General features: G+C 36.1%; 1 protein-coding gene across 6 annotated transcripts in view; it reads right to left on the bottom strand.

Annotated features, from left to right (window-relative positions):
- Positions 1 to 26,711, bottom strand: part of LOC127959233 (dedicator of cytokinesis protein 9) — an 82,234-nt gene that overhangs the window by 11,961 nt on the left and 43,562 nt on the right. For 3 of the 6 annotated variants that reach the window (XM_052558290.1, XM_052558285.1, XM_052558286.1), the window contains exons 6-40: positions 23,612 to 23,707; positions 22,427 to 22,561; positions 20,398 to 20,572; positions 17,823 to 17,878; positions 16,946 to 17,020; positions 16,717 to 16,857; positions 16,127 to 16,333; positions 15,112 to 15,234; positions 14,698 to 14,780; positions 14,487 to 14,609; positions 13,416 to 13,495; positions 13,063 to 13,253; positions 12,798 to 12,863; positions 12,518 to 12,610; positions 11,946 to 12,057; positions 11,596 to 11,714; positions 10,503 to 10,589; positions 10,296 to 10,388; positions 10,094 to 10,209; positions 9,930 to 9,999; positions 9,694 to 9,819; positions 9,520 to 9,591; positions 9,022 to 9,168; positions 8,778 to 8,861; positions 7,796 to 7,907; positions 6,817 to 6,995; positions 5,811 to 5,918; positions 5,620 to 5,731; positions 5,388 to 5,506; positions 3,877 to 3,991; positions 3,726 to 3,792; positions 3,574 to 3,621; positions 1,041 to 1,177; positions 479 to 585; positions 248 to 385 (exon numbers count right to left, since the gene is read on the bottom strand). In XM_052558290.1, coding sequence (XP_052414250.1) covers positions 248 to 385; positions 479 to 585; positions 1,041 to 1,177; positions 3,574 to 3,621; positions 3,726 to 3,792; positions 3,877 to 3,991; positions 5,388 to 5,506; positions 5,620 to 5,731; positions 5,811 to 5,918; positions 6,817 to 6,995; positions 7,796 to 7,907; positions 8,778 to 8,861; positions 9,022 to 9,168; positions 9,520 to 9,591; positions 9,694 to 9,819; positions 9,930 to 9,999; positions 10,094 to 10,209; positions 10,296 to 10,388; positions 10,503 to 10,589; positions 11,596 to 11,714; positions 11,946 to 12,057; positions 12,518 to 12,610; positions 12,798 to 12,863; positions 13,063 to 13,253; positions 13,416 to 13,495; positions 14,487 to 14,609; positions 14,698 to 14,780; positions 15,112 to 15,234; positions 16,127 to 16,333; positions 16,717 to 16,857; positions 16,946 to 17,020; positions 17,823 to 17,878; positions 20,398 to 20,572; positions 22,427 to 22,561; positions 23,612 to 23,707 — 3,912 coding nt within the window. The remainder of the gene's footprint in view (positions 1 to 247; positions 386 to 478; positions 586 to 1,040; positions 1,178 to 3,573; positions 3,622 to 3,725; positions 3,793 to 3,876; positions 3,992 to 5,387; positions 5,507 to 5,619; positions 5,732 to 5,810; positions 5,919 to 6,816; positions 6,996 to 7,795; positions 7,908 to 8,777; positions 8,862 to 9,021; positions 9,169 to 9,519; positions 9,592 to 9,693; positions 9,820 to 9,929; positions 10,000 to 10,093; positions 10,210 to 10,295; positions 10,389 to 10,502; positions 10,590 to 11,595; positions 11,715 to 11,945; positions 12,058 to 12,517; positions 12,611 to 12,797; positions 12,864 to 13,062; positions 13,254 to 13,415; positions 13,496 to 14,486; positions 14,610 to 14,697; positions 14,781 to 15,111; positions 15,235 to 16,126; positions 16,334 to 16,716; positions 16,858 to 16,945; positions 17,021 to 17,822; positions 17,879 to 20,397; positions 20,573 to 22,426; positions 22,562 to 23,611; positions 23,708 to 26,711) is intronic. The other 3 variants (XM_052558287.1, XM_052558288.1, XM_052558289.1) reach the window with 2 other exon arrangements.

Genomic DNA, 26,711 nt, shown 5'->3' with positions numbered 1-26,711 from the left:
AGCTACCAGCAACTGTTTGGAAACCAACAGAAGAAAGAAACTCGAAGAATGACAACAATTTTGGATGAACTATCCCTTTGAAGGGCTGGTAAGGAAATATATATAGAATTTTAAATACTTTAATTACTGTTTTGCTTGTTTGATCCATAAATAAACAATTTTTAACTGTAAACTGTCAGGGTCTCCATTGGGGATTTTCTTCCCTCATATCCCATGAATCAACAGTGAGGGTAGCTCTTTTGATTACCTTGTAAATGAAGGTACGTAGAGAGGTGAAGACCTGCTTCAGTGCTGTCTCTGACTGGGGGATCTGAAGGAAACAGAGGTGCACCTGGAAAACCTTCTTCATCAGTGGGTTATGACCCAAATCTGCACACAGCTGGTTCTGTGGATACATGGTTCAATATGAGAGTGCTAAAAGGAAGAACTGAGCTTTGACTTGTACTAATAAACACACACTTCCACTTGTTTTCTATACCTTAAAGCCCATAATGAAGATACTGAGCGTGTCCAGCACAGTCAAGCACACCTCTGTTGAGACGTTAGCCTCCAGGAGACACGCATCAGCATCGCCATGGCAATACGCTGGAGGAGAACGAGGAAAAGAAAGATCATATCATTTAATAACTGAACAGAGGTGACATAAGCTGCTTTGGCCACTCAGTATTGCTTTGCTGTCTCTGTTTGGACTACGTCAGTGGTTCTCAAACCTGGTCCTGGAAGACTGTTAAGAGTATTTCAGAACCAGGATTGAAAAACCAATGGACTACAACACTTAATTCATTCTGCATTGAAGATGGCACAAAGGATGACATGTAGAATATGCATAGCACTATGCTTTTTGGACCCCTTGAAAGCCAAGAAGAACAGGTTAGTCTACAAAGATCCCAGGAACAAATTCTCAGACTGAAACACACACACACACAGAGTGTAACTTTCATGGTTGTCAAAGCACATTCAATTCTTCTAAATGTTCATCTTAGAGAGGTTGTGAAGGATGAGGAGTAATTAAGAAATGAATGAGTGTTAATGTGTCTTACTGTGGTTGAAAGTGTGCGCGTTCTCCAAGCTGCCCAGCTGGTGTAAGCGTGTGTGCATGATGCTCCCTCTGTTACGAGATACAGGAAGAGTCAACGACTTCCTGTCTGGAGCCATAAACCCTACCCCATCCTGGCATCTGAGAGAAAACAAAGCCTTTATTAGAGATCTGGTAAGCTGTCAATCATGTACATACAGTATAAAAATGCTAATATGTAGGGTTCATGTAATAGATTTTATGAGGTCTGCTTATATTGTTATTTTAGACCATGCTCCACACTCTCCAGCTTTACTTTCCCAAAGTTTGGGGTTTATTACAATTTAAAGTTTTGTATGTTCATTATTTTAAAATGTAATTTCATGTAATTCAAATAATAATAAATCTAAATTTTCAGCAGCCATTACATAATACTTCAGAAATCGAAAATGCTGATTTGGAGCTTAAGTAACATTTCTTTTGATTATCAATGTTATAAACAGTTGTTCTGCTTAATATCTTTGATTGGCAGTGTACCCTTAAGACTTATGAAAACAGCTTCTCTGAACATGAAATGAGTAACAGCAGCTTACGATCAGCAATTTTGCTGACAAGTCAATATATTTTACATTGTCTATTGTTCAATGAAAGCCTATTTGCAAAGCTTGCATTGTTTTAGGACAGGTTCACAAAACAACCCATGCTAAAATGTGCAATCCACAAACTATCAAGGTCGGACTGAAATGACCAAGGACTGTATTTCTAGATTAGTTTCAACAGATGCTTTTAAACTATTGAGGACATTGTGAAGTTAAAATTTATTTCAAAATATCAACGAAAGCTATAAAACACCTGTTTTCACCACAGTTGACTTCTACTCTTTCTGACACTGTATGTTCCCTACATTATATTATATAAATATGATATGCCACAAAGTTGCACCTGTATTACCGCTCATAAACAACCTGATGCTGTAGATGGTTTATAGAAGATGTTAATACAGTGCATTAGATGTTGGCATCCATTAGCCATGTTACTGATTATCCACTGGACTAAGAGCAGGACACTGGTGTGAGCATATTATTGTACTAGATGTGTTGAATGGATACATGCAAGTGATAAATATCTAAACGGACACCACAAAACCTTTTGCTCTTTGACTACTGAAAAAGCATGAATGTGGAAATGTCTCAGCACACATACACACAGAGCAGTGAGTTAGTTGAATGAGTCAGCATGCTGTTAGTGAAGGCCACTCAAAAGCACAAATAGCTCTTACCCTGTGCAGGGGTGCCAGGATGCTACAGTATCACTGTACTAACTGAACCCTCGCCAGCATTTCAGCCAATAAAACATATACACACATAAAGGAGTAGCGTCATTCAAGGTAGTGTAGGACTTGATGCCATGTATGCATGTATGTGTGAGTGCATGTTAAAGGCTAGAGGGAGACAGATAGATATGAGATAGCAGTGGTGGTCTTGAGTTTGTATGTCTGGTTTTATAGAGGAGAACTGACAAAATCGTTTGTGTTAAAATTAGTACTAGGGCTATCAACTAATTAAAAGAAATGTAAGTGAATTCATCATTCGTGACATCCAGATAATTACTATTTTTGGAATCTATGATAACTGATAATTAATAAAAATGATTCACAATGAATAATTTAGAAACACACTATTATTGATAATTACTAATTATTACCACCAAATGAGGATAATTCAAATACAGTAGGCAACACTGTAGTGGCAGACGAAGAAATCTTTGAACAGACATTGGAAAAAGTGGCCATGCAGATAATTATATTGTTTTTGTTTTTTTCCAAGTCACTAATGTTAAACCCAGCACTGGCCCAAATTAATTAATTCTTAATGCATTAATACATTTAAAGTACCTTATTGACATTATTATGCTTACATGTAATACTGCAAAGCAATATACACAAAACAAGTAATGACAAGAAAATAATATACAACAAAACAATAAAAAAAATATAATAAAACAACAAATCACGATAAAAAAGTATTAAAAACCTTATTTAGTAAGTGAATAAATGCATATATATATAAAATACATAAAGTATATTATATTAAATAATATATTGAAGAAATATATCCAATATTATATATATAGTATATACATTTATATATAATGTATATACAGTAAATACATAGAATACATCTAATATACATTATGCATAAAAATACTGTCATTTTATTTAATTATTTAAAAATATATTATAATGTAGTACTATCTATTATACCAATAAAAGTTCTACATTGATGCATTTGATGAATTATGATACTTTTTTGCATAAATATTCTGTTCAATAAAAAAAAAAAAAAACTTAATGGTCTTAATGTTCCCTGATTTCCCACAAAATTAAATTGAAAGTCTTAATCAGGATACATATTTCTTCTATTGTTTTGTCATAAATATCCTGTTTAACATAAATATGAGTACTTTATGTTTCCGCTGAAATATGTATGATTTACTGTAGCACCAAAATTCAAAGACTTCTAAGAATTCTTATACTGGTAGGAGAAAACTTTTTTTACCTGGCAATGAATCTCTTCCCCATATACCTGAACTGATGTAAACAGACTCTGTGTGTGAAAGAGAGAGAAATAAACTGAGTGCTCAGTATTAAGTTATAGGACTTCGGTACTCTGATGCTTTGATGTGATTAGTACCAGTCTAGATGACTTACTCTACTAAAGTGAAAAAGTCCATCAGCTCAGAGGTTGTGGCTTTGTTCCAGTATGTAAATAAGGCATCTGGAAAAATAATCAAAAATGAGGACAATTATGAACAAAAGTATGTGGACTTTGAAAATTAAAGCCAAGTGTGCATGTTCTTACCTTCAGACATGCTCTTTAAGACATGGAGGAAACACATTAGCAGGTTTTTGACTTCTTCTCTGTCCAATTTATCACAGCGCAGCATAGAGCTACCCAGAGCTGAGGCTGATTGGGTCTGTCGTACAGACACACAGACACACACACACACACACACACACACACAGATAAAGTACAGTATATAATGGAAGACCCATCAAAATATCACATCACACTCAACCTGGCTCAACCTTAAATTAATTTAAGTGCGCAAAAAACACCCCACTACATGCACAGAGCTGAAAATATACAATATGAGAAAGACATGCAACAGCTTCATGATGCTTAAAAGATTATAGAGAGTGAAGCACACACACTCCCCAGATGGGGACACTCTAGGGTTGCTCTACTTGTATGGTGTCATTAATTCTGTTAATGTCGTTATCGTTGAGGGCAGGGCTTGAAAGCAGTGAGAAATCCATTGTGACACGTTTAGCTGCCCAGCTGAGAGGGGCGGAGTCCTCTGGTTCGAGGGGGAGGGGCAACACGGTGAGGGTGTGTCTACGTGTAAACCTCTCTTTCGGCTAAGAGGTCAGAGGTCAAGGGTAAGAGGAGAAAATGTAAGAGGAATGGTTAAGGGGAAATTATTAGCAACGACTACATGCTGCTAAATAAAACTGAGGCTCAGTTAAAGCAGTGATGGTGCCATGTGCGTCCTTATGATATTTCAATATATTTAAAACTTGTTTATTAAGTAAAAAAAAAAAAAAAAAATATTAAACCTGAAATATTTTAAAGATTACATTTGCCAGTTTGTACAGTATGTACCCATTCCTTATAACATCATTTTAAATCGGTTACAAAAAAATAAACCTAAATGTAAATATTATGATTTCAATGTTAATTCTTTTTCATGTTTCTCTTACATAAAGTGTAATATTTAATAAGAAATGGGGGAAAACTTGTGGTACTACCTTAACTTACAATCTTCCAAAACTCTTGAAATAATGCATGTTTTTTCAGTTAAGGTTACTTAAGACAAATCTGTATTTTTGGGATAATTAGTTCAATAATTTACTATTGAAAACACCCAATGTCTTTGAAGGTTTTGGCTCTGCTAGTTTAAGCCTAAGGGGGCATAAAATATGACTTCAATTGAGATGTTTAAAAACCCTGAAAATTTTAGGCAGCGTTGCCTAGAAATGACCCAGGGAGAGAGAAATGCAGCATAACAGATGTTTCATGACCTCACATGTTCATGTAATGTATTAGACACATGTGGAAAAGTGAATACATCACAGCTCCAGTTAAAGGCCCCCTGGGCACATTTGGAGGAGGAAGGAACTCCCCCTGAACATTTAATATATCCATTTAACATTGTTTTTAAAAGAAAAAGTCAAGTCCATTTTAATTTTGTAAAGTGCTTTTCATAGTACATAATATGAAAGCATGAGATTCTATTCTATATACAATGCAAATAAGAGATTATTTCAGGCCTGATAGACATCGTAACTGTTATTCAACTGTTATTTTACCTTATCGAGGGAGCTGGTCTTCTCAGGGATGCTGTTTCCTGAGTCTGTGCTGATCAGAGAACCTCGAGAGTCAGCGTGACGCACAGAGCCAATGTTAGGCGTAGAGGTGTGAGGAGATGCTGCGCACAGAATAAATTAATTCACATAAAGAAATCATTCACAGATAATCTCACTAATGCCAAAAGGTGAAAGGCCTGAGTTGCTGGTAGTTTTTGATTTGCTCATTACTCACCAGTTCCCGAGATGACCCCAAATACATCTTTATGAAGGCTGTTGTCAAGGTTGCCAACAGGCTTTTGAGGTGTTACTGTAGAGATGCTGGAAAGATGTTCATCTCGCCCATTCTGAGGAGAAATAAGAAATAAGGAGAAATGTAAGGGTTGTTATAATTTGAATAATAGACTGATATGAAAGATGATTCACCTGGTTGGTGTTAAAATTAGATGTGTCTCTCACATTCAATCTGTAAACGTTCTCCTGCAGCAACCCAAACAAGGGTAGATAAAGCGTCGCCAACCTTGCCTGCTGACTCTGTGCACACATACACAGATACACGACTTACAGTAGATATTTACCAGTTCAAATCAATGTCTGTTTAAGGCAAGTCAGCTCCACAAGTGGAAATCTTGAAAGTGCTTCCAGGAACTGTTTTTTTAAAAAGGCAATTGGCGTACAAGTAGAGCTCCTTTGTACTTGAACTTGGAAAGAACTAAAATATACAAAATAAGATAATGTTTAATACACTACCACTCAAAAGGAATTATTATTATTACTTTTTTTTTGTTATGCCAATGTAAAGTATGAAAGCCTGTTTCTGTCACTAAATAAAAAATAAAACAAGATAATTGCAACTTTGTACCTCACAATTCTGACTTTTTTCTCAATTGTGAGTTATGAAGTCAGAATTGTGTGATAGAAACTCGCAATTACGAGTTAAAAAAAGTCAAAATAGCCAGTTATAAAGTCAGAATTGCGGATATAACTCACAATTATTACTTTTTTCCCTTGGAATTTATTTTATAACTTATAATTCTGAGAAAAAAAAGTCAGAATTGAGAGATATGAACTCGCAATATTGAGAAAAATAAAAAGTCAGAATTGCGAGAACAAAATTCAGAATTGCGAATTTTTTATATCTTGCAATTCTGACTTAATAACTCGCAATTGCGAGTTTTAATCTCGCAATTCTGACTTTCTATTTTTCTCACAATTGTGACTTCATCTCGTAATTTTGACTTTATAACTCACAATTGCGTGTTATACATCAGAATAGCAAGATATGAACTCACAATTCTGAGTCAGAATTGTGAGATAAAAAGGAAACGGGCTTACATAGTAAGGTGCTAAGGCAGTTACCCTTGCAAACACCCTTAATTTTAAAACAGTTATTTTTCTTAACTTGAGGGATTTATTGCAACTGTGCACTGACCTTTGAGGCATAGCGATCGTCAAATGTGTGTTTGATCATCAGACTCTTGAGAACCTGAATGGCGATCTGATGGACTTCCCCAAACTCCTGAAGGGCCCCACACACCTCCCTCAATAACAAACCAACTAGGAAGTGATTCCTGCAGAAATCATCAGTCAGTGAATAGTCCAACTGTAGATCTATGAAGACACAGAGAAAAGAACGAGAAAGAAAGACATTACACCACAAACACTGAATGTAACCACCAGATAATTTAAAACTGTGTTTCAAAGTTTCGCCTCAAAAATCCTGCTTAAAAGACCAAAGACAACTAGCTGAGAAAAATGCTGTTTTGTATTTAACAATGCCTCAAACAAAAACAGTTCTACAGCTTTTTATAATAAAACCAAGAGCACTGATTTGATTTATGCACTTCAAATTACAATTTCACTGGTACAGCAAATCACAATAAACACACATACACAAGATGATATTTCACAGACAGACTCAAAAGCCAGTTTATAGACAGTTATTACAAAACGAACGTAAACAATAGTTTTAAACACTCAATCAATCATCCAGACTCATGAATGAATTAGCTTATTTTCGCACAACTTATGTAAGACAGACCAGAGTAGGTCCATTCCACATCAGGAACGAAAGCATCATAGCAGTTATGACACTGAAGAGAGACATGGACTGTGTCATTAAGACATTGTTCAGTGCCTGGCAAGCAGGACTGCTCACCTACTCTTCTCAAATGAGTCTTCTTAATGTGACACAGAAAAGCTAGCACACACAAAGAAAGAGGAAACAGTGGAAAGGGACGGCAGAAGACAATCATACAGAAAGCCCAGAGAACAGAAGCCACAGAGAGAGGAAAGAAGAATTCTATTAAATCGAATTCTCCTGATGAACAACTTAACCTTTCAAGAGAGATGCCAGACAATTTTTGACTATTTCAAATACAGTATGCTGTAGAATACTGCTGTATGTTTACCTTGAAACCTCTGAATGCGGCCCTTCCCAAACGGCATGGGCAGATTGAGTGGGACGTAGTGTTCATGATAACACACCACCCTCAGAAACTCAAACTTAAACTCATACAGCGTCTGCAATACACAGAGAGACACAATTATATTACATTACAATACATTAAATTACATTACATTATAATACATTACAGTTTGGAGTTAATAAGATTATTTTTAAATAAATTATATTTTTATTCAGAACATTACATTTCTCAAAGGTAAAAAAAAAAAAAAATTATATATATATATATATATATATATATATATATATATAATTTTAAAAACGTTTTTTTTTTTCAACTAAATGGTTTTGAACTTTCTATTTAGCAAATAATCCTGAAAAAAACAAATATCACGGCTTTTACAAAAATATCAAGCAGAACAACTGTTAATAATCAACACTGTTAATGATAACAGATGTTTCTTGAGCACCAAATCAGCATATTTTAATGATTTCTGAAGGCTTTGGGACACTGAAGAATGGAATAATGGCTGCTGATAAATCAGTTTTGCCACCAAAATATATTAAAAAAGAAAACAGTTATTTTAAATTGTAAATACATTTTAAATAGTACTGTTTAAATGTATTTTGGTTCAAAAAGAAAAATGCAGCCTTGGCTGTGTCTTTAGCAAGCATTTAGCTAAACTTAACTAAACACCTTTTACACAAATATTGTTACAGTAGCTAAAAGTCCCATAAAGGTACTGAATGATTACTAAACATTTATAAACGTATAAATTATAAATAATCTTGACTTGATTTGTATAGCACTGAAAAATACATTTACAAATACAGTGCATGTGACTGATGATCAGTTAAGAATTAAATAATGTTTGCTAATGATTTACTGATGAGAATTTTTATATGTAGTTTTATATATAGAGTATGATTTAGAATTTTATATAACTATATAATTTCATGTACAGTAACTATGCTGTTATGTGTACCTTGGGATCTCCAGGTGCAAAACAGGAGATGTAGTTGTTTATCTGCTTGAAGACAAATCCTCGATCCATAAAAGTAAAACAGCGCTGTTGGACAGATAGCGAGAAGACATTGTTAAATGAACTCAAATTGTCATTAATGATACAAGCCTTCAAATACAACTCTCTACAACTCAGGATGTCTCCCAGAGACCACTTTGCAGACAAAACAATCACATATTGGTGATATAACACAAAGTGGCTGTACCTTTATGAAGACGGCCAGGCTATGGTTGGCATTACGGGCAGCGTCCAGATTGTCCTTGTACTTTTGTGTGATGTGTGGCATTAGCATGTTCACCAGCGTCTCCACAGCGTGGTGGAATGAAGCTGTGAATCGCTGGTTCCTGGACAACTACACATACAACAAAACAGCTAAGACAATTAATAAAAGGAACATAGTAAACTACCTAATACAGTATGCCTTATAAAAACCATATATAAAAAAAAAAAACAGTTTCCAAAATCCACGGTTTCCTTAATAGAGCGTCTCTTTCAGAATAGTGAAAAGTTTTTAGAATATTTTTATTTTGGTAAATTTTCATTGTTGATAACAGTGAAGGCAAATACCAAGTTTTCACTTTTTTACTCAGGATATTTGGGGGGGGGGGGGGGACTATGGTTACTTAGCATGGTAGTTTTTTTAGTAAAGTAAAGTTAAATTTTTAGTAAAGGAGAGTTTATTGAGGAATATAATTGTGTCTACCTTGACCTTGCCACTTTCCATCAGGTACTGTGCCATTGACTTCACCAGGGCTTCAAAAAAATACCACGAATACTGAAACACCAAAGTAAACATTTTAACCACTGACAAGTAGATTTCACAACAAACTTGCTTGCATTTAAGAGTTTCAAAACAGAAACTTTAAAACAAAACTACCTTGAGAAGCTTGTTGCTGGTTAGGAAGTCGGTTGAAGGCTTTAAAATGGATGTCATGGCTTTTGCCAGTTCCTCGTGCACCGTCTTACTGTTATTGGTTGAATAAGACTCTGTTTTAAACACGTACTGGAATAACAGGAAGAAAATCATGTAAACAAGATCTATTTTAGAAACTGAAAAAAAAACTATGACAGTGTACATTTCAGTTTGGCTGACTGTTTCAGAACTTGATTTACCTTCACATAAGACCTCAAGTAGTGTTCTAGACCCTCTTCATGGCACTGAGCAACAATGTGGACCATGACCCTGTAGTGGAGACAGATGAACAACACGGGGGCATGTGAGATAGAAGAACGAGAAAAACAGTATGTTCTGATTTTGGGGGGTCCTATTCTCTCACCTGGTGGTGTTTACAGCAACATCCTCATTACTGGCGCTGGTCAAAACATGAACCAGCTGGTTTAAAATAGTGGGCAGGAAGTTGATCATAACATGGCCTTGCATAGCATGGAGACTCTGGGGATTTATGAGCAATGTTTTGTCATTGAAACCACCATAATAAATGCAGAAGAATCCTGCTTCTCTATCTTCTCTATGCTCACCTTGAGGTATTTGACAAGCTCGCCTTCAGTTGGACGTGTTGCACCAGACTGCATACTCTGGAAATGATGGAAAAAATTGTGCAGGTGCTGATCCTGAGGAGGTGAAAAAGAGATGTTTAAATAAATATACAGTACATTATGTAATTCAGACAACGTTGACATTTATTCCCTGTGTTAATAAGAGCATAATTTGTATATATATCATACCTGAGTGTAGATGGTAGAGACCAGATGTGTAGACACTTTAAAAAGAGGACGTCCTCCATCCACCCACTTTATCTCAGGACTAGAGTGCTGTAAACACAACACCCATAAAACAACAGTTTATTTTGATTATACTGACAGATCGCCCACTGAAAGATCTATTTAATGTCTTTCTCATAGACAGCAATGAGATTAAATGAAGGGAGATGGAGACTTTTGCTGAATTTGTACCATGCCTGTTGTAAAGCTATGCCTTCTCATACTTCCTAATTTCATTTTCATGTAAAAATAGCCAAATAATCTTTTGTGTTTGTTTTAATGTGTTTTAAAAGAGATCCGAATAAAGTCAGAGATCGCAATGAGCTACTATATCCACATACATTTTATAGCTTTCTATACTCCTAATAATTAAATAATAATAAATACTAATACTCATACTAATTTGTACTTACCTTTATTTAAATAATGCTAATTCTCTGAATAGAGTTAGCATGTTATGGATATAACAATGTTAATTGCTGTAGAGAAATTATGGACTTGATACTGCCAAGAGATAAAAACATATGCTGCAGCAATCATGTAAGATATGTTGCTGCTGCATGAATAGGCATACATACAGTAAATCCAGGTGGAGCTGGTGGAGGTTGAAGGTTTTTTGGAACTGTATAGTTTGCTGCAGGATCAGCTTAGGCGAACACTGAACCAAACAACTTTAAATGTTGACCATGCAATGTAATTGGCTGTAGGAGCAGCAAAGCCAAATGATAAATAAAGTGATTTTTCCTAGACAAAGTTGATTCATCAACGAAACAGTCTCCGGCGCTAGTAAAGAGCAACCTATTCCTGTGTAAAGTGATAGTATGGTATACAATCCACTCAGACTAAAGATCAATAATTATTAGATGTAGATATTCACAAAGTATAGCAAATTTGACCACACACACACACACACACACACACACACACACACACACACACACACACAGGCTCAATTGCTGTACAAAGAAAAGGTAGAGGTTCACATTTGCTCAACAAATGGCTGAAATTTATGCCAAGCACTTCATGTTTTTGTTATGACTGCTCATAGGAGGTTTACCTTGCTTACACCCTCCTGGCAGCTGAGGTAACCATTTGGTAGGTTGGATGCCACAGAGATGTGCTGCTCACTCATAACAACACGACCATCTTTAAGCAGAGGAAGCCAGGCAGAGCCCACTGACAGAGAAACAGACAGACAGTGAGAGTATGTGTGGAAGGAAATGTTCATCACATCCAATGACTGAACTTACAAATTTGTGATAGGTTGATTGGTATGCCTCTCTCTGATAATGCTGCAAACATTTTATGAATATTAAAACAAAAACAAAAGAAGCAAGTTCCTGGAGCCCTACCCTGTGCCTCAAAATATAAACACTGTTAGTCACCCAATTACCCAGCATGCTGTACCTGGGGTCTCCACTATGTCCCGCTTCTTTGTGCTGCTGTCACAGCTGATGTGGTAAAAAGTGAAGAGCAGGTGATGCTTTTCATGAAGTTGAGTGGGCAACTCAATTTTTATCTGCAGTACAAAAACACACACAACATGATGTAAAGAAAACAAAAATCCAAAACAAATCTAAGATATGAAGTGATCGGTCTGAAAAATGATCAGTACCTTCAATATTTACACAAAAAAAAAAAAACATTTTATCAGGGGTTACAACAATTAATAAATCATTTAAATATATTAATGTACATTTCAGTGTACAATGATCAGGTTGCTTGTATATACATAATATTACATGTTCCTCAAAATATAACATGAGCATACAACAATTTGAGTAAAAACTTGAATTTTAGAACTTCTTAGTATTTGATTGGTTAATTTTTGGTTCTACTGATGGTATTACTCAAGTCATCTGTGCAAAACCTAAAGATAAATCTTTTTCAGATTTAAATTTTGAACTCCTGTTTGTCTTTATGGTATATTACTTTGCACTTGGCCCCCTATTAAATATATATCACGTCCCATGCATCACCTCATCATAAAACTCTGGGTTCTGCTGGTGGTGCAGTACAGCTGCATAGGCATGTTTGGTGAAGAGAGGACCCCCGGGACGACCATAGATACACTATACATAACAGTGACACATAAACAGAGCAGTTTTTAAGTTTAAGTTATATGGCCTTTTAACTTTATTGCAACAGGGCAATGCAAGGAAGAACAGAAGACTGTGGAATAGGAGAGAGGGGAACAGGGTTAAGAAAAGATCTTGAGTATTTATTGTATATGAGAACGGGATTGGGGTAGCCTTGTACCTTCAGAGGTCGGGCATCTTCTTCATCCGACTCTTTGAATTCCACACATACTGCGATGTTCCTTGCCTGAGTCAGATAACATAAAGACTGAACATGAGCCAGAAAACTACTCACCGTTGAATCTCTATGGGAATATTTTAGGAGCAGCGGGTGTGAGCCTTCTTTACACTCACCATCTAATATGTCAATACCTTTGGCAGAGAGCACTAATTTTTGCAAGAAAATGGAAAAAGCAAGAAGCTTTCAGCTGATAATGCTAATGTACCTTGGCGAATGATTTCTGGCTGTCATATTTTAGATGTTTTGGATAGACATAGAGATGATTATTGTAGGTGGTGAAAGGCTGAGAGCACTTGGCAATACAGGGAACAAACTCCTCCATCTCCAACAGAACACCGTCGCTTGGCCCATTACTCTCAAAAGGCCTTACTGGGATGTAGGATGGAGTGACACAATCTAGCCCATGGTGAGGAAAAAAATCTGAGTTCAAGTGACCAATTCATTGTACATAAGGAGAGCACATCGTTTGAGGAGATCAGGGTAGAAATTATGAAGAAGAAAATCTGAAAAGGCATGCATTATGTTAAGGTTACATTGACAAATATTTTGAAGACTTACTAGCCACATCTGGAGGGACATTATCAATGGTAACGTCAAGGTTACCCAAGATGACAGGTAGTTTAGCCATCTTTTCAGGTCTGTGGATACAAGTTTGACATACACATTATTGGTAAAATATTGTATTATTTAAATAATTTACCAATACAATTAATAAATATAATAATAAATATAGCATAAATAACATTAAATAATAAAAAAATTCTTCAGTCTTAAGCTCACCAATTTAATTTATTTTTATTAAATTTAATTATCAAAACTACAGTAAAAATTATAAGATGTCACATGATCCTACAGAAATCCTTCTAAAATGCTGATTTAATTGTCAGGTATTATCAGTTATTACTGGTGCTCTATTAATGATGATTTTTATTATTATCAATGTTTAGCATATTTTTGCTGCTTAATATTTATGTGATAATTTGTGATGAACAAAAAGTTTGAAAGAACAGCACTTATTTGGAACAGAAACCTTTTGTAACATTTGTATAAATATCTTCACTGTCACTTTTGATAAATTTAAGGCATCCTTGTTGAAAAAAAACCCTGTTTTAACAGTTAGCATCATTACTACATATTATAACATTGTCTAAAGGATCATGTGCCACTGAAGACTGGATTAATGGTTGCTGAAATTTCAGCTTTGCCCTCACAGGAATTAATTCCGTTCTAAAATATATCAAAATAGAAAAAATATATTTTAAGTTATAATCATATTTCACAATATTACTCTTTTACTGTATTTTTTATTAAATAAATACAGCCTTGGTGAGCATAAAAGTCTTCTTTCAAAACTATTTAATCATCTGATCATTCCAAACTTTTGACAGGTAGTGTACATTCATATTAGAAGCTCATATATCTGTAGGAGACCTGAAAAATTTCCCCTCTGAGAGGTACTACAAAACACATTCCTAACGGTGGGGCCGTCCACAGCTGCAAAAACACTACAGAATATGATTTTCAGAAAATATTTACATTTAAAGTCCAGTGTTTTAATATACTGAATCTGCTATACTGTAAAAGGGACAGGAATCGCTAGTCTCTAGATGATATGAGGTGAATACTGACTTCCTAAAATCCGCCAGCAGTTTGAAAAGATCCTCTTCTGAGAGTTTATTACTGTCTTGTCGGTACAGAGCGGAGAACCGAGCGCTTTTATCCAAAGTCCCTGAGGCATCTTTAAACAAAGGCCTGTGGAAAAGAACAAAAAGATTAAATATTGTGATTAACACAACACAGAGAGAGGAGAACAGAACATTTCCAGACTGTTTTGGCTCACCGGGCTGCCCATGCGAAAGGCATTCTGTATTGGCCCAGTCTGCTGCAGGCCATCTTGGCATTCTTCAAAACCTTCTGAGCAACCTGTGAAGCAAAACACACACATTGTTCCCCACAACCTCTCCAGAGACATTTTATTAACAGTGAACTGGGCAGAAAGCACGTTCCTGGCAGTCTTGCAGGGGTTTTGGATGGCATAATTGTGTATTTTTAGGCAGGATATTGAAGGGGTCATTGTGGGATGTAGTAGAATCCTAGCCCCTGATCATCTTTCCTTATCCTTGTAATAACCACTTATTGTTTTGATTGACAGTGTGTATTTGGTTCTTCTGTTTTGTTTGGTATATGAGTGTGTGCATGTTTGGGTCAGATGTTTTGTTTATGTATGTGTGTGTAGCTGTGTTAGGCTCATTGCCTTGCTGGAGTCGGAGCTCTTCATGTAGGGCTCTGCGCAGTGAGTAATGCCTCCCTGCAGAACTTTCTCGATTCGTGCAACCAAGAAGATGTCAGGGTGAGGACACGTCACAGAGAAGACACCCTGAAACACAAATCAGCACATAGACTTTTCTTACTAAAAAGATTATGCCAGTTATGCATCCTTTTTCCAAATGAGGATGTCTCCAGATGTCCCCAAAGGGAGGTTAGATATAGATAATTTCTGGGACAAATTGTCCCCAAAGTATAGCTAAGTAAACACACTCACACACTTCATTCTGTAACTTCTCTTACTTTGAAAGGGGTCATACGATGCAATTAAAATTTTTCCTTTCTCTTTGAAGTTGTACAAGCTATTGGTGCATAAATAAAATCTGTAAAGTTACAAAGAGATCCAGATCCAAAGAGATATTCTTTATAAAAGTTAAAGAGTCAACTATGCCCCCCTAAAATGGCTCATTCAAACACGTCCCCCCACATCGTCTATCGATCTTAAGGGTTTTTCCATTGTTTTAGTTTTAGTGTAACATTATAACACCATTTATATTTTTACTTTTTTTTATCATTTAAAGAAGGCTCAATACTGTTTCTGCAATTTCTGGAGCACGCTCCCAAGAATTTCACCCACCAAGGCACATATGTTGTAATGTGACAATAAAAGTGACTTGACTTGACTTCAATGTAAATTTTGTTATGACAATTATGATTTTTGTCATAATCGTGCAGCCCTAGTAGCCTACAATGCAAGTGTCTTTTTCTATAAAGTGGGGCAGTTCCAATTTTGCAAGGACAGTCTGGCGCTTCTGTCTCACAGTCTGTAAGTGCATTTTCATATTTAAAGAATTTGTCACTGATGATTCAAACGCGTGTTCTGTTTGTTTATTTTATATCTTTCTATTCAATCGACCCATCCAATCATCCATGCATCTATCCAGTCTATCCAATCCATCCATCCATCTGCCTCTGAGAATAAACAGTTAGATTAGTCCTCATACTTTTTTGGGATACTGCAGCATCCCCTCCGACAGTTCACTAAGCAGCGTTTCTCCGTGAGGTGTGTCCACCCCTCCGTTTATCTGCGCGCTGGGTGGTGGGATCATGGAGCGGACCAGTGGGTGATTTAGATCCACATGAAAATCTGCAGATATTTTTCGACTGTTCTGCACATCAAACAGCGAAATCACCACGAAGAAGGGCTCCACCTGAAGAAAACAGTAAAGCTGCATCTAATCTGTACCAGGAGTGTGGGTCAAGCAACAAACTGACATGCTGAACCACAAACAGAGGAATGTTTGCAAGTACCACAGAGGCACAATATTTACACTTTTAAAGCTTATTGTGAAGTCTTATAAGTTTGTGTGCACATTAAACTGGAATTGAAAAACTGGTTCAACATTGAAATAATTACACTTTTTCCTTTATGTAATCGTATACAGGGCTGACTATCAATATCCAGACAATTCTGCCTTTCCCATGGAATTTGGCTGGTTGCCACAACACATCACTCATCAGAAACAGTAATACTTAGCCAAAGAAAAGAGCTTTATAACCACAGAGCAACTGTGATTGTGTGTGTGAATCTTACGTTAGTAGTAGGACCCTCCTCATTTTCTGCTACACAGCTCTGAAGGTTGAAGGACAGATCATTGCAGCTGACCAGAACTCTCTTCCCAAACTTCTCCTCAAACTGCTTCACGTCAGGTTCAATGCCAGACAAATCGAGCCTCTACAGGCCAAGACATACACATATAGCTTAAAACCAGTAGCTCACCCTGTGATTTAATGAATTATTTATTATCGGAGCTGTGGCTCACCTGTGTGTCAGGGTCCAGAGTAAAGAGTTTCAGACGAGTTTCACTCCTCATCTTGGACTCAATGTCTCTCGCACTCTGAAAAGCAAAAAAACAGGTTGCTAGTTGCTAATTACCAGATGATTGTGTTTCCTGTTTCAGCTGTTTTCAGTGGAATATCTAAAAATACTTAAAACAAGATTAATTTACATGAGAATTAAAATAATATAATAGACTTCATTTTCAGAAAATTTATCTGTAAAATAAATCTACATTAAATTAGATTAAAGATTAAAATGCATTTGACATTTTTTAAACGGAAGATAAAAATTAATCTTTGTGCATTTGTAACATAATTTGACATTGCACAGGTATCTAATTCTCTGTTTACAGTTAATTGTGAAGTAAATGCATCACATTTTAAGAATGTTTAGATATTTTCACTGCAAAATGAGACAAAAGAAACAGTATAAATGTATTCAACATCATTAAAGTGAGATATCATGGGATGTGTGAGAAAAATATTCTGACTTTAGAGACGAGGCGCCTAGACGATTGATTCCAGGGAGGAGAGAGACGGCAGACAGGAGAATAAAGAGCGAGATAGAAATGGGATGTGTGTGTGTGTCTTCCAAAGTGTGGGTGGTTCATTGTGGAATGGTTGGAAAACATTAGCCTGGAGGACTAAGTGTGTGGAAAAACTGTGGATGTGTAAAGAGAGGGCAGACAGCGAGGACGCCAGCGTTGAGATCATACTACAGTTAAGACACAGGAGCCGAAGACCAGTATTCACCTTCACACACACACACACACACCCTGTGAAACTCTAGATGATTGTTTATATAATCAGCTAATTAGGAGATCATGCATGTCTATATGTGCATCTGTGTGTTCACAATACCTGGAAACTGTCCTGAAAATTCCCCGGCGAGATGTCTGTCTTGCTCAGCTCATCATCTGTTGAGAAAAAAAAAAATACACGCAAAACCAACAAACACAGTCATTAGTCCTGATGTCTATAAATCAACGTGTAGCGACTGGGAAAACTGTCAGATATATGTGTCAAATCATAACAACAAACACAGAAATGTGGCTGCTCAAACATCAAAGCTATCAAACTAATTGTTATTTTGGATGTACAGTACACCACCATTCAAAGGTTTTTGAACAGTAAGATTTTTATAGTGTTTTTAAAGAATTCTCTTCTGCTCACCAAACCTTCATTTATTTGATCCAAAGTTCAAATGTTATTTATTCCTGTGATCAAAGCTAGAGTGTTTTGGGTGGTTGCTAGAGTATCGTGGGTGGTTACTAAGGCATTAATCTGAAGCTTCTAAGGTATCCCAAATTGGTTTAAAAATGATTATATGTCATATATGGTTTCTAGGGTGTTATGGGTGATTGCGAGGGAGTGTTTGGATGCTAACTATGCAGTTTCTAGTCTTTAAATCTTTTAAGAGTGGCTTTAAAGGAATAGTTCATGATTAAAGGAATACAAATTCTGTCATTAATTACTCACCCTCATGTCTTTCCAAACCCGTAAGACCTTTGTACATCTTGGAAGCGCAAATTATATTTTTGATGAAATCTAAGAGCATTCTGACCCTGCATAGACAGCAACACAGCTGACACGTTCAAGGCCCAGAAAGGTAGTAAGGACATTGTTAAAATAGTCAATGTGACATCAGTGGTTCAACCTTAATTTTATGAAGCTATGAGAATGCTTTTTGTAGCTTCATAAAAAAAAGCTAAAACACACCAGCATCACAGGTATGCATCATGGTTCTTTCATGAACTCACGTCAAAGACTGACACGGAAGAGACGAAATTGTTGAATAAAGCCACTTTTTTGTTTTCTTTGCGCAAAAGAATTATTCTCATAGGTTTATAAAATGAAGGTTGAAACACTGATGTCACATGGACAATTTAACAATGTCCTTACTACATTTCTGCGCTTTGAACATGGTGGTTCCCTTGCTGTCTATGCAAGGTCAGAAAGCCCTAACATTTCATCCAAAAATATCTTAATCTGTGTTCTGAAGATGTACAAAGGTCTTACAGGTTTGGATCAGGTTGTTACAGGTTGTTTTCTGTGGCTGTTAGGGGTTCCTAGGCCTAATATGTTCAGTATGTGGTTTCTAGGGTGTTCTGGGTGTTTGTTACTTTCTTTCCCAAGATATTCCAGCCCCTAGATATGATTTGGACTCCTCCCTCAAGGAAAGTCGAAAGGATTCTTTGCCCATTTTATTGTATTAATCTGTCTATTGTAACAGCACACATCTTCTCAACATGATTTGAGGTATCTTTCATGTCTGTAGAACAAACATTGCAAGACAAGTTAGGCACTGAAAGTATAATTCATAGGGTCAGAAGTTTGTTCTAATCTCAAACCCTAAGTATGACTAATAGCCACAGTCATGCTCGCCTTAGCAAGCTCTACAAGTGACTAGTTATATTTGGTTCTGCGTTCTGATTGGTCGACAGGTGTTTATTGTTTTATTCGAGGTGAGATGAAAGGAATGTGCTGTCCTCTGAAACTCATCAAATGTAAATAAAGACTCCCAACCTCCTCTACTGTGTGAAATCCAAAGGGTTTAAGAGGTCTTAAGTGTTACTGTTTGTGCATGGTGATGTGTGCGTCACTTCGGGAGTGTTGGGTATATGGAACTACACTAAAAAAAATGATTTTAGTTGTTTGCTCAGTTTACTTAAATAAAATAAGCTAAAAAAACATAAATCTTTAGTTTTTATTTAGTTGTCATTTGCAAATTACATTTGTAAAATCTTAACATAAACCATTGAAGTTAAGTTGGGCCTACATGAATCATTTACATTGCATTGACTGAAACTGGGCAGTGGATTTCTAGTTCCCAGCATGCTTTGCATAGGTATAGACCAGGAGAATTAAAGTTGAAATTAAATGCTGTTTAATGTGTTTTGGTAAAGGGAAAGACATATTCAAGTTTGTTGTTTAGTTATTTTTGACATTTTAAAAGAGTTTATGTTTATGTAGATTTTTGAGGTTACCATTATGGTGCAGTATTGACCCTGTGGTTAAGCTGTTGGCTACATGAGCTCTAACTGTGCTAATGTCATGTGAACATTTTTACTTGATCATTACTTGCATACTACAAAAACTGTACTTAGCATGTTAACAAGTGTTATGTTTTTAAATTCTCATAACAATAAATCAAAGAAATCAGTTTGAGGGCCAGCTCGTGATTTACAGTCTATATTGTCAGCATTTCTACTCTTCATAATCAAACAGTCGTAGAACATTTACGTGTGTATGAAAGCTATTGACAACCCAAGCACAACCTCCACTCTTCACCACAATATAGATATATATATATATATAGAGAGAGAGAGAGAGAGAGAGAGAGAGAGAGAGAGAGAGTAATGTATCAACACATGCCAGTGAACATGCATGAAATTAGACACACCCATCTGTGAAGTGCACACACTCAAACACACACCATCGTGCAGTTCTCCGTTCCTCCTCTCCTGCATGGCGAGCTCAAAGCTGCTGTGGAGGATCTTGTTGAGGGTGCTGATCCAGTCATCCATCTCTACTTCGCTGTCTGCCGCCAGAAGATACGTACTTTTATCCTGCATCTTCAGCTCAAAGGCAAAACGACGCACCTTACTGTTCTGCAGAGCGACAGAGAATTTTTTTTTTTATTTATTTATTGAAAGTGGAAATTGACTTTTGATGAGTATCTTGGAAAGTTCTAGACATTTTTTGATCTCTTATGAAACTCCAATGAAACTTACTGCAGTATTAGTGAGGTATTTGCTCTGGAAAGAAAATTCTGAGAAACAATAGATTCTGAGAAGTACAATCTTCACTTGATCTCCATTTAAGCTCATTGCTGTCTAGAAGAACAACAGAGACACAAGTTCTTCTTTTTTCACTTTTCTTTCCTATAGAGATGTGAGCACACCCAAGGCATTGGAATAATTTTACACTTTATGAATTTATGATGAATTTACACCAGAAATGACTCTGGAAATTATATCCATCTTGCAGCAGAAGCTGAAAGCCATTTATTCCCAGACGCCTGCTGAGGAATATCTGGCTGCTTTGCATGTGCACCTGTTGAAATGTTTAGGTTTCGGACCTAGAAATAACTTTAACTATTTCTCTTTTGTCTGAAATGTGGAAAACAGACAAAATGTCAAAAAACAGATGTTGAAAACAGACAAAACAGGTTACGCATACCAAAGAAGTACTTTATTCTTTCAGGAGGGCGGGTGAATTGAGGAATGTGATCAAATTTGCACTTACACACACACTGTGCGCACCACAGGAGAAAATGGAAATATCTGACCCTGGGAGAAATCATGCGTGAATTAGGCTGGACCTCATCTTTCCCTCTGTGCCTCTCACTTGTTTTTATTTTTTTCTCTTTCTCTGCAACCCTGAGTAGCCTCATCTGAGGAACTGACCATTCAAACACTGATATCCCCTCTTGGTCAAGACAAAGGAAGGTACTCATGAGGATGTTATTAGAGATCTGAAATCCTTCTATAAACTGCTTTGTGCTGCAGTAAATACACAAAACAAAGCATTTATTTTTCTGGCGCCCTTAAGAACTTTAAAAGGATCGTTCTAAATTCAATACAAGTTAAGCTGCATCGATAAAATTTGTGGAACAATGTTGAGTACTACAGAGTATCATGTTAACTTGGTTCAATCCCACAATAAAAAAGCAATAATTACAGTCAATTACAGTATAATGAGTTACAATAGAAGTGACAAACTGATAATCAAAAATAAAATTTTCCTTAGACACAGAATAAATTTGTGGACATCTAATTATCATTATTTTTAAAGAAAAAATGTTTTAGTTTCTTTATATATATATTATTAACCTAATATTTAATATTTAACTTAATATTAACTTAAATATTTATTATTAATACAGTATATGTTTTAGGTGAGTTGTACCACATGACATTTTAGAACCTGAACTACAGTAACCTTGTCGTAAAAAGGTCATATCTATTTCAGAGTTATGAGTTATGAGAGGTCTGCTGGAATACATACAGTATTTCATTTACATATATACAAATATATATTTTATAAAGGTTGGTTGAACCAAATGATTTTTTTTTTGTATTAAAAAATTACTTAGCAGTTTACATGTAGTTTTCTTTTCACACATGTTTTTTTTTACATAAGGACAGCATAAGCATTTATTTATTAATCTTTTTTTACTTTACATCCCCAGAAAATGTAAAAATTATTTATTTTATTTGAAACTAAACAAAAACATAATTACATCATTAAATAAAGTATATATATATATATATATATATATATATATATATATATATATATATATATATATATATATATATATATATATATGGAAGATAGATATATATATATATATATATAAGTCATGGAGACTTTTTTTATTATAGAACAGGTCCATTTGAGCCAATACATATATGAATTGCATTTTTAAACATGTCATGGATTCTTAAACTGGTAGTTACCTGGATGACACCCATGCAGGAGTCTAAGAAGATGGTTCCCTTAGGTTCTTTAGATATTTTCTCATCTTTGTAGAAGTTCAAGTTGTATGATCCATCTCCCAGTTGGGCCAAATGGAAATACCTTCTCTTAAAAGACTAAAGGGAAAGAAAGAGACAACACAAAGATCATTAAATGAAAATAGCAGATGTAAAGACTCTGTGTTTAGATGTTAAACTAGTGACCATTCTAAAAATAACATCTAGTGTAAGGGGACCATGGGAAAAAGGATTAGTGAGAAGTGGAAGTATGACATCAAAACTTGATGCTGTCTGTGGCTATGCTCGGGCTATGCTACTATTTTTTGCAGTGTGCAGTATGCAGAGAATGCAAGATACGAAAATCTTCTCTATGCATGAACATTTTTTAAAACATGCAGTGTGCAACTAGAGCACATTACTATATCCCACAATGCAATGCACTCTACCTGAACCCTTAGTGTGACAACTGAACTGAAAGTAATATCAACCATTTTCAAACATTTTAACATATTATTTGAATAAAATAAACATGATTTTTGAGGTAATTACTGTGAATGCCACTTAAAGATTCTGTCATCATTTACTCACCCTCAAGCTGTTCCAAATCCTGTAGTTTCTTTTTTGGTAACCAAATAGTTGCTAGTAGCCATTAACTTGCATAGTATTTTATTCCATACCATGGAAGTAAATGGCTACCGTCAACTGTTTTGATAACAAAACTTGCAGGAAATATCTTCTTTTGTGTCAACAATAGAAAGAAACTCATACAGGTATGGATCAACTTGAGAGTGAGTAATGATGACGTATTTTATTTTTTGTTTGAACCATGCCTTTAATGAAAACATCAAAAAAAAAAAAATTCCACACACATAAATTGTTTCACTTCAGAAGACACTGATTGATCAACTGGGGTCATATGAATAACAGCTGTGTAACTGATTTTATTCTCAGGTTTGAGAAGAGATTCCATTTAAGCATGCATTGTGGTGACAACAATATAGCCGACTAATTTATGAAATGCTTATCTTTGCATAATGTGTTGTGTTATATATATATTTATATTAAATATAAAGAATAAACTGTGCTCTATTCGAACATAGTGATCATCTCAATCACAAATTCATCATCATTAAATCTAAAAAGGGCTTGGGTATATTGCTAACTCACCCTCATGGTAACACTGATGGCACTGTTCAAGTTTGCTTTATAGAGCCAGCCGTGTTTGGACACGCCCCCTTTTTGAGAGCCCAATGAGGCAGCATCCTTCAGGAACCAGGAGAGAACATAACAAGCACATGTAAGAACACACTGGTGCAATCAGACATACACCCACACACTATGACTTCATCTGTTTCCTCAAGCCTATACAAAAACATTTCGATATCTAACGCAGTTTCCCTCATTAGAGCCTCTGGACGCCCTCCTACATGTTTCAACATGAAGTCCATTTTCACCTGACCCCCTCAATTATTTATGTTCTGTCTCATCCTTAGATGGAACAGCCTTCAAACTGTACAAACAAACTCCATCCCTGAGTGAACGCTCAGACAGAATGGCAGACATGGAGCTGGAATTCTGGGAAATGTAGGTGAAACCCAATCAGGGAATCTGATAGCTCAGAGACAGAGTCCTGCGTCTGCTCTTTCTGTAAGGCTAATGTAGTCCCAGAGGCTTTGCACAAAGCATTACTAATAAGCTGTAAGTTCCTTATTATTTATTTATTCTGCTGTTCAGCCTGTGAGAACAGAGAGAAGAAGAGCGAGAGAAATCATGTGTTGTTTCATAAGTTTATCAAACAAAGGTCTAGACACAGTGAGTTTAAACAGCTAAATATGATCAAATTACTGTCCGCATGACATTAATCACTGTAATTACAGTGCTGCATTCTGAATCATATAAATGGCATTTGTGAGTTCAAAATAAGATAGATAGATAGATAGATAGATAGATAGATAGATAGATAGATAGATAGATAGATAGATAGATAGATAGATAGATAGATAGATAGATAGATAGATAGATAGATAATAGCTAATATTTTTTGCTCTTTATTATCATAATTTAAAACATAAATCTGGGTTCTGGGTTCATAATTCTTAGTTCTCAGCACTATCAAAATAAAAGTCTTCTGACACTTAATATAATAAAAATAATAATTCCATCATAATAATAATTTATGTTTATATAATCAATTTTTTCATAGCTTTATAGACTGAAAGTGTAATTTTGTTTTTACACAAATGTAAAATGTGTTTCCAGATCCCTACTATCACTACCACTCGCAAACCACACATACAATGTAGGTAGCGCAATCTTAACAACCTTCGCACTTTGCCTATATCTGCTAATACACTACTTTCTTTTTTTATTGGTCTCTGGAATTGCCAGTCTGCTGTAAACAAAGCCGATTTCATTACTTCTATTATTAGTCATTCAAAGCTTAATCTTATGGCTCTAACAGATATCTGGATCAAAAAAGAGAACACTGCTACACCTGCAGCACTCTCCAATAATTTCTCATTTTCTCACTTCCACTGTTTGACTGGAAGAGGTGGAGGTACTGGTCTGCTCATCTCTAATGATTGAAGATTTAATTCTTTACCATCTTTGGGTATCAACAGCTCCTTTGAATCTCATTCAGTTACTGTTAACTACCCTCTTAAAATACATTTTGTAGTTGTCTATCGACCCCCAGGACCACTGGATAACTTTTTAGATTAATTAGATGTGTTGCTCTCAACCTTTCCTGAGGATGGTACTCCCCTAGTTATGCTTGGAGATTTCAACATCCACCTAGATAAACCTCTTTATGCTGATTTCCACACTCTGCTTGCCTCTTTTGATCTCAACCGAGTGTCAACTACTGATACTCACAAATCAGGCAACCAACTGGACCTTATTTATAAGCGACATTGCTCTACTGATCATGTTCTGGTTACTCCACTGCACACGTCAGATCACTTCCTCCTCACTATTAACCTCAACATGGTCCCTGACACATCACTTACCCATACACATATCATCTTTCGACGTAACTTACGTACACTTTCACCCTCCCGGCTATCTGCAATGGTTTCATCTTCACTTCCTTCCCCTAAACTATTAGCATCTTTGGATGCTAACAGTGCTACTGATACTTTCTGCTCCACTCTTACATCTTGTTTAGACACTATTTGCCCCTTATCTTCTAGGCCAGCCCGTAACACCCCTTCTGTCCCTTGGTTATCTGATGTTCTACTTAAACACCGTTCTTAGCTTAGAGCTGCTGAAAGGGTGTGGCGCAAATCCCAAAATACTACTGACCTTAATGTGTATCAGTCACTCCTATCTTCCTTCTCTGCTAATGTCTCCACTGCTAAAATGACATACTACCATAACAAAATTAACATTTCGTCTAACTCTTGCATGCTTTTTTAAATATTTTACTCAATTCTTTGTCCTCCTCCTCCCCCTCCTGCTTCGTCTTTAATAGCTGACGACTTTGCCACGTTTTTCATTAATAAAATTAAACACATCAGTGCACAATTGTCCACACCACAATCAGTCAAGCTCATATCACAAGCTAACATACACTCATTTACATCCTTCTCTTCACTCTATGAAGCAGAAGTCTTAAAACTCATCCTTTCTAATCACCCTACTACTTGCCTGCTTGATCCTATTCCATCTCATCTCCTTCAAGCAATTTCTCCTGCAGTTGTACCTGCACTCACTCAAATCACCAACCCTCCACACTGGTGTTTCCTTCATCATTTAGACAGGCTCGTATAACTCCACTACTTAAGAAACCCACCCTCAACCCATCTCTTTTAGAGAACTACAGACCAGTTTCCCTTCTTCCTTTCATTGCAAAAACATTTGAACGAGCTGTGTTCAACCAAGTCTCTACATTTCATACACACAACAACCTCCTTGACAGCAACCAATCTTGAATTACTTCTATTATTAGTCATTAGAATGTCCAGAAGTGGACATTTAACTGAGACTGCCTTGCTCTCAGTTGTTGAAGCTCTAAGACTGGCAAGAGCGGAATCCAAATATTCAGTAGTTATTCTGCTTGATCTGTCCGCTGCTTTTAACACGGTTAACCACCAGATCCTCCTATCAACCCTACTGGCAAAAGGCATCTCAGGAACCACACTTCAATGGTTTGAGTCTTACCTATCAGAAAGGTCCTTTAAAGTATCTTGGAGAGGTGAGGTGTCCAAGTCAAAACATCTAACTACTGGGATGCCTCAGGGCTCAGTTCTTGGACCACTTCTCTTCT

The sequence above is a fragment of the Carassius gibelio genome, chromosome B6 (genome assembly GCF_023724105.1).
Source record: "Carassius gibelio isolate Cgi1373 ecotype wild population from Czech Republic chromosome B6, carGib1.2-hapl.c, whole genome shotgun sequence".
Taxonomy (NCBI): Eukaryota; Metazoa; Chordata; class Actinopteri; order Cypriniformes; family Cyprinidae; genus Carassius; species Carassius gibelio.
Note: the sequence above shows the minus strand (reverse complement) of the source record. Positions and strands in the feature narration are given on the sequence as shown.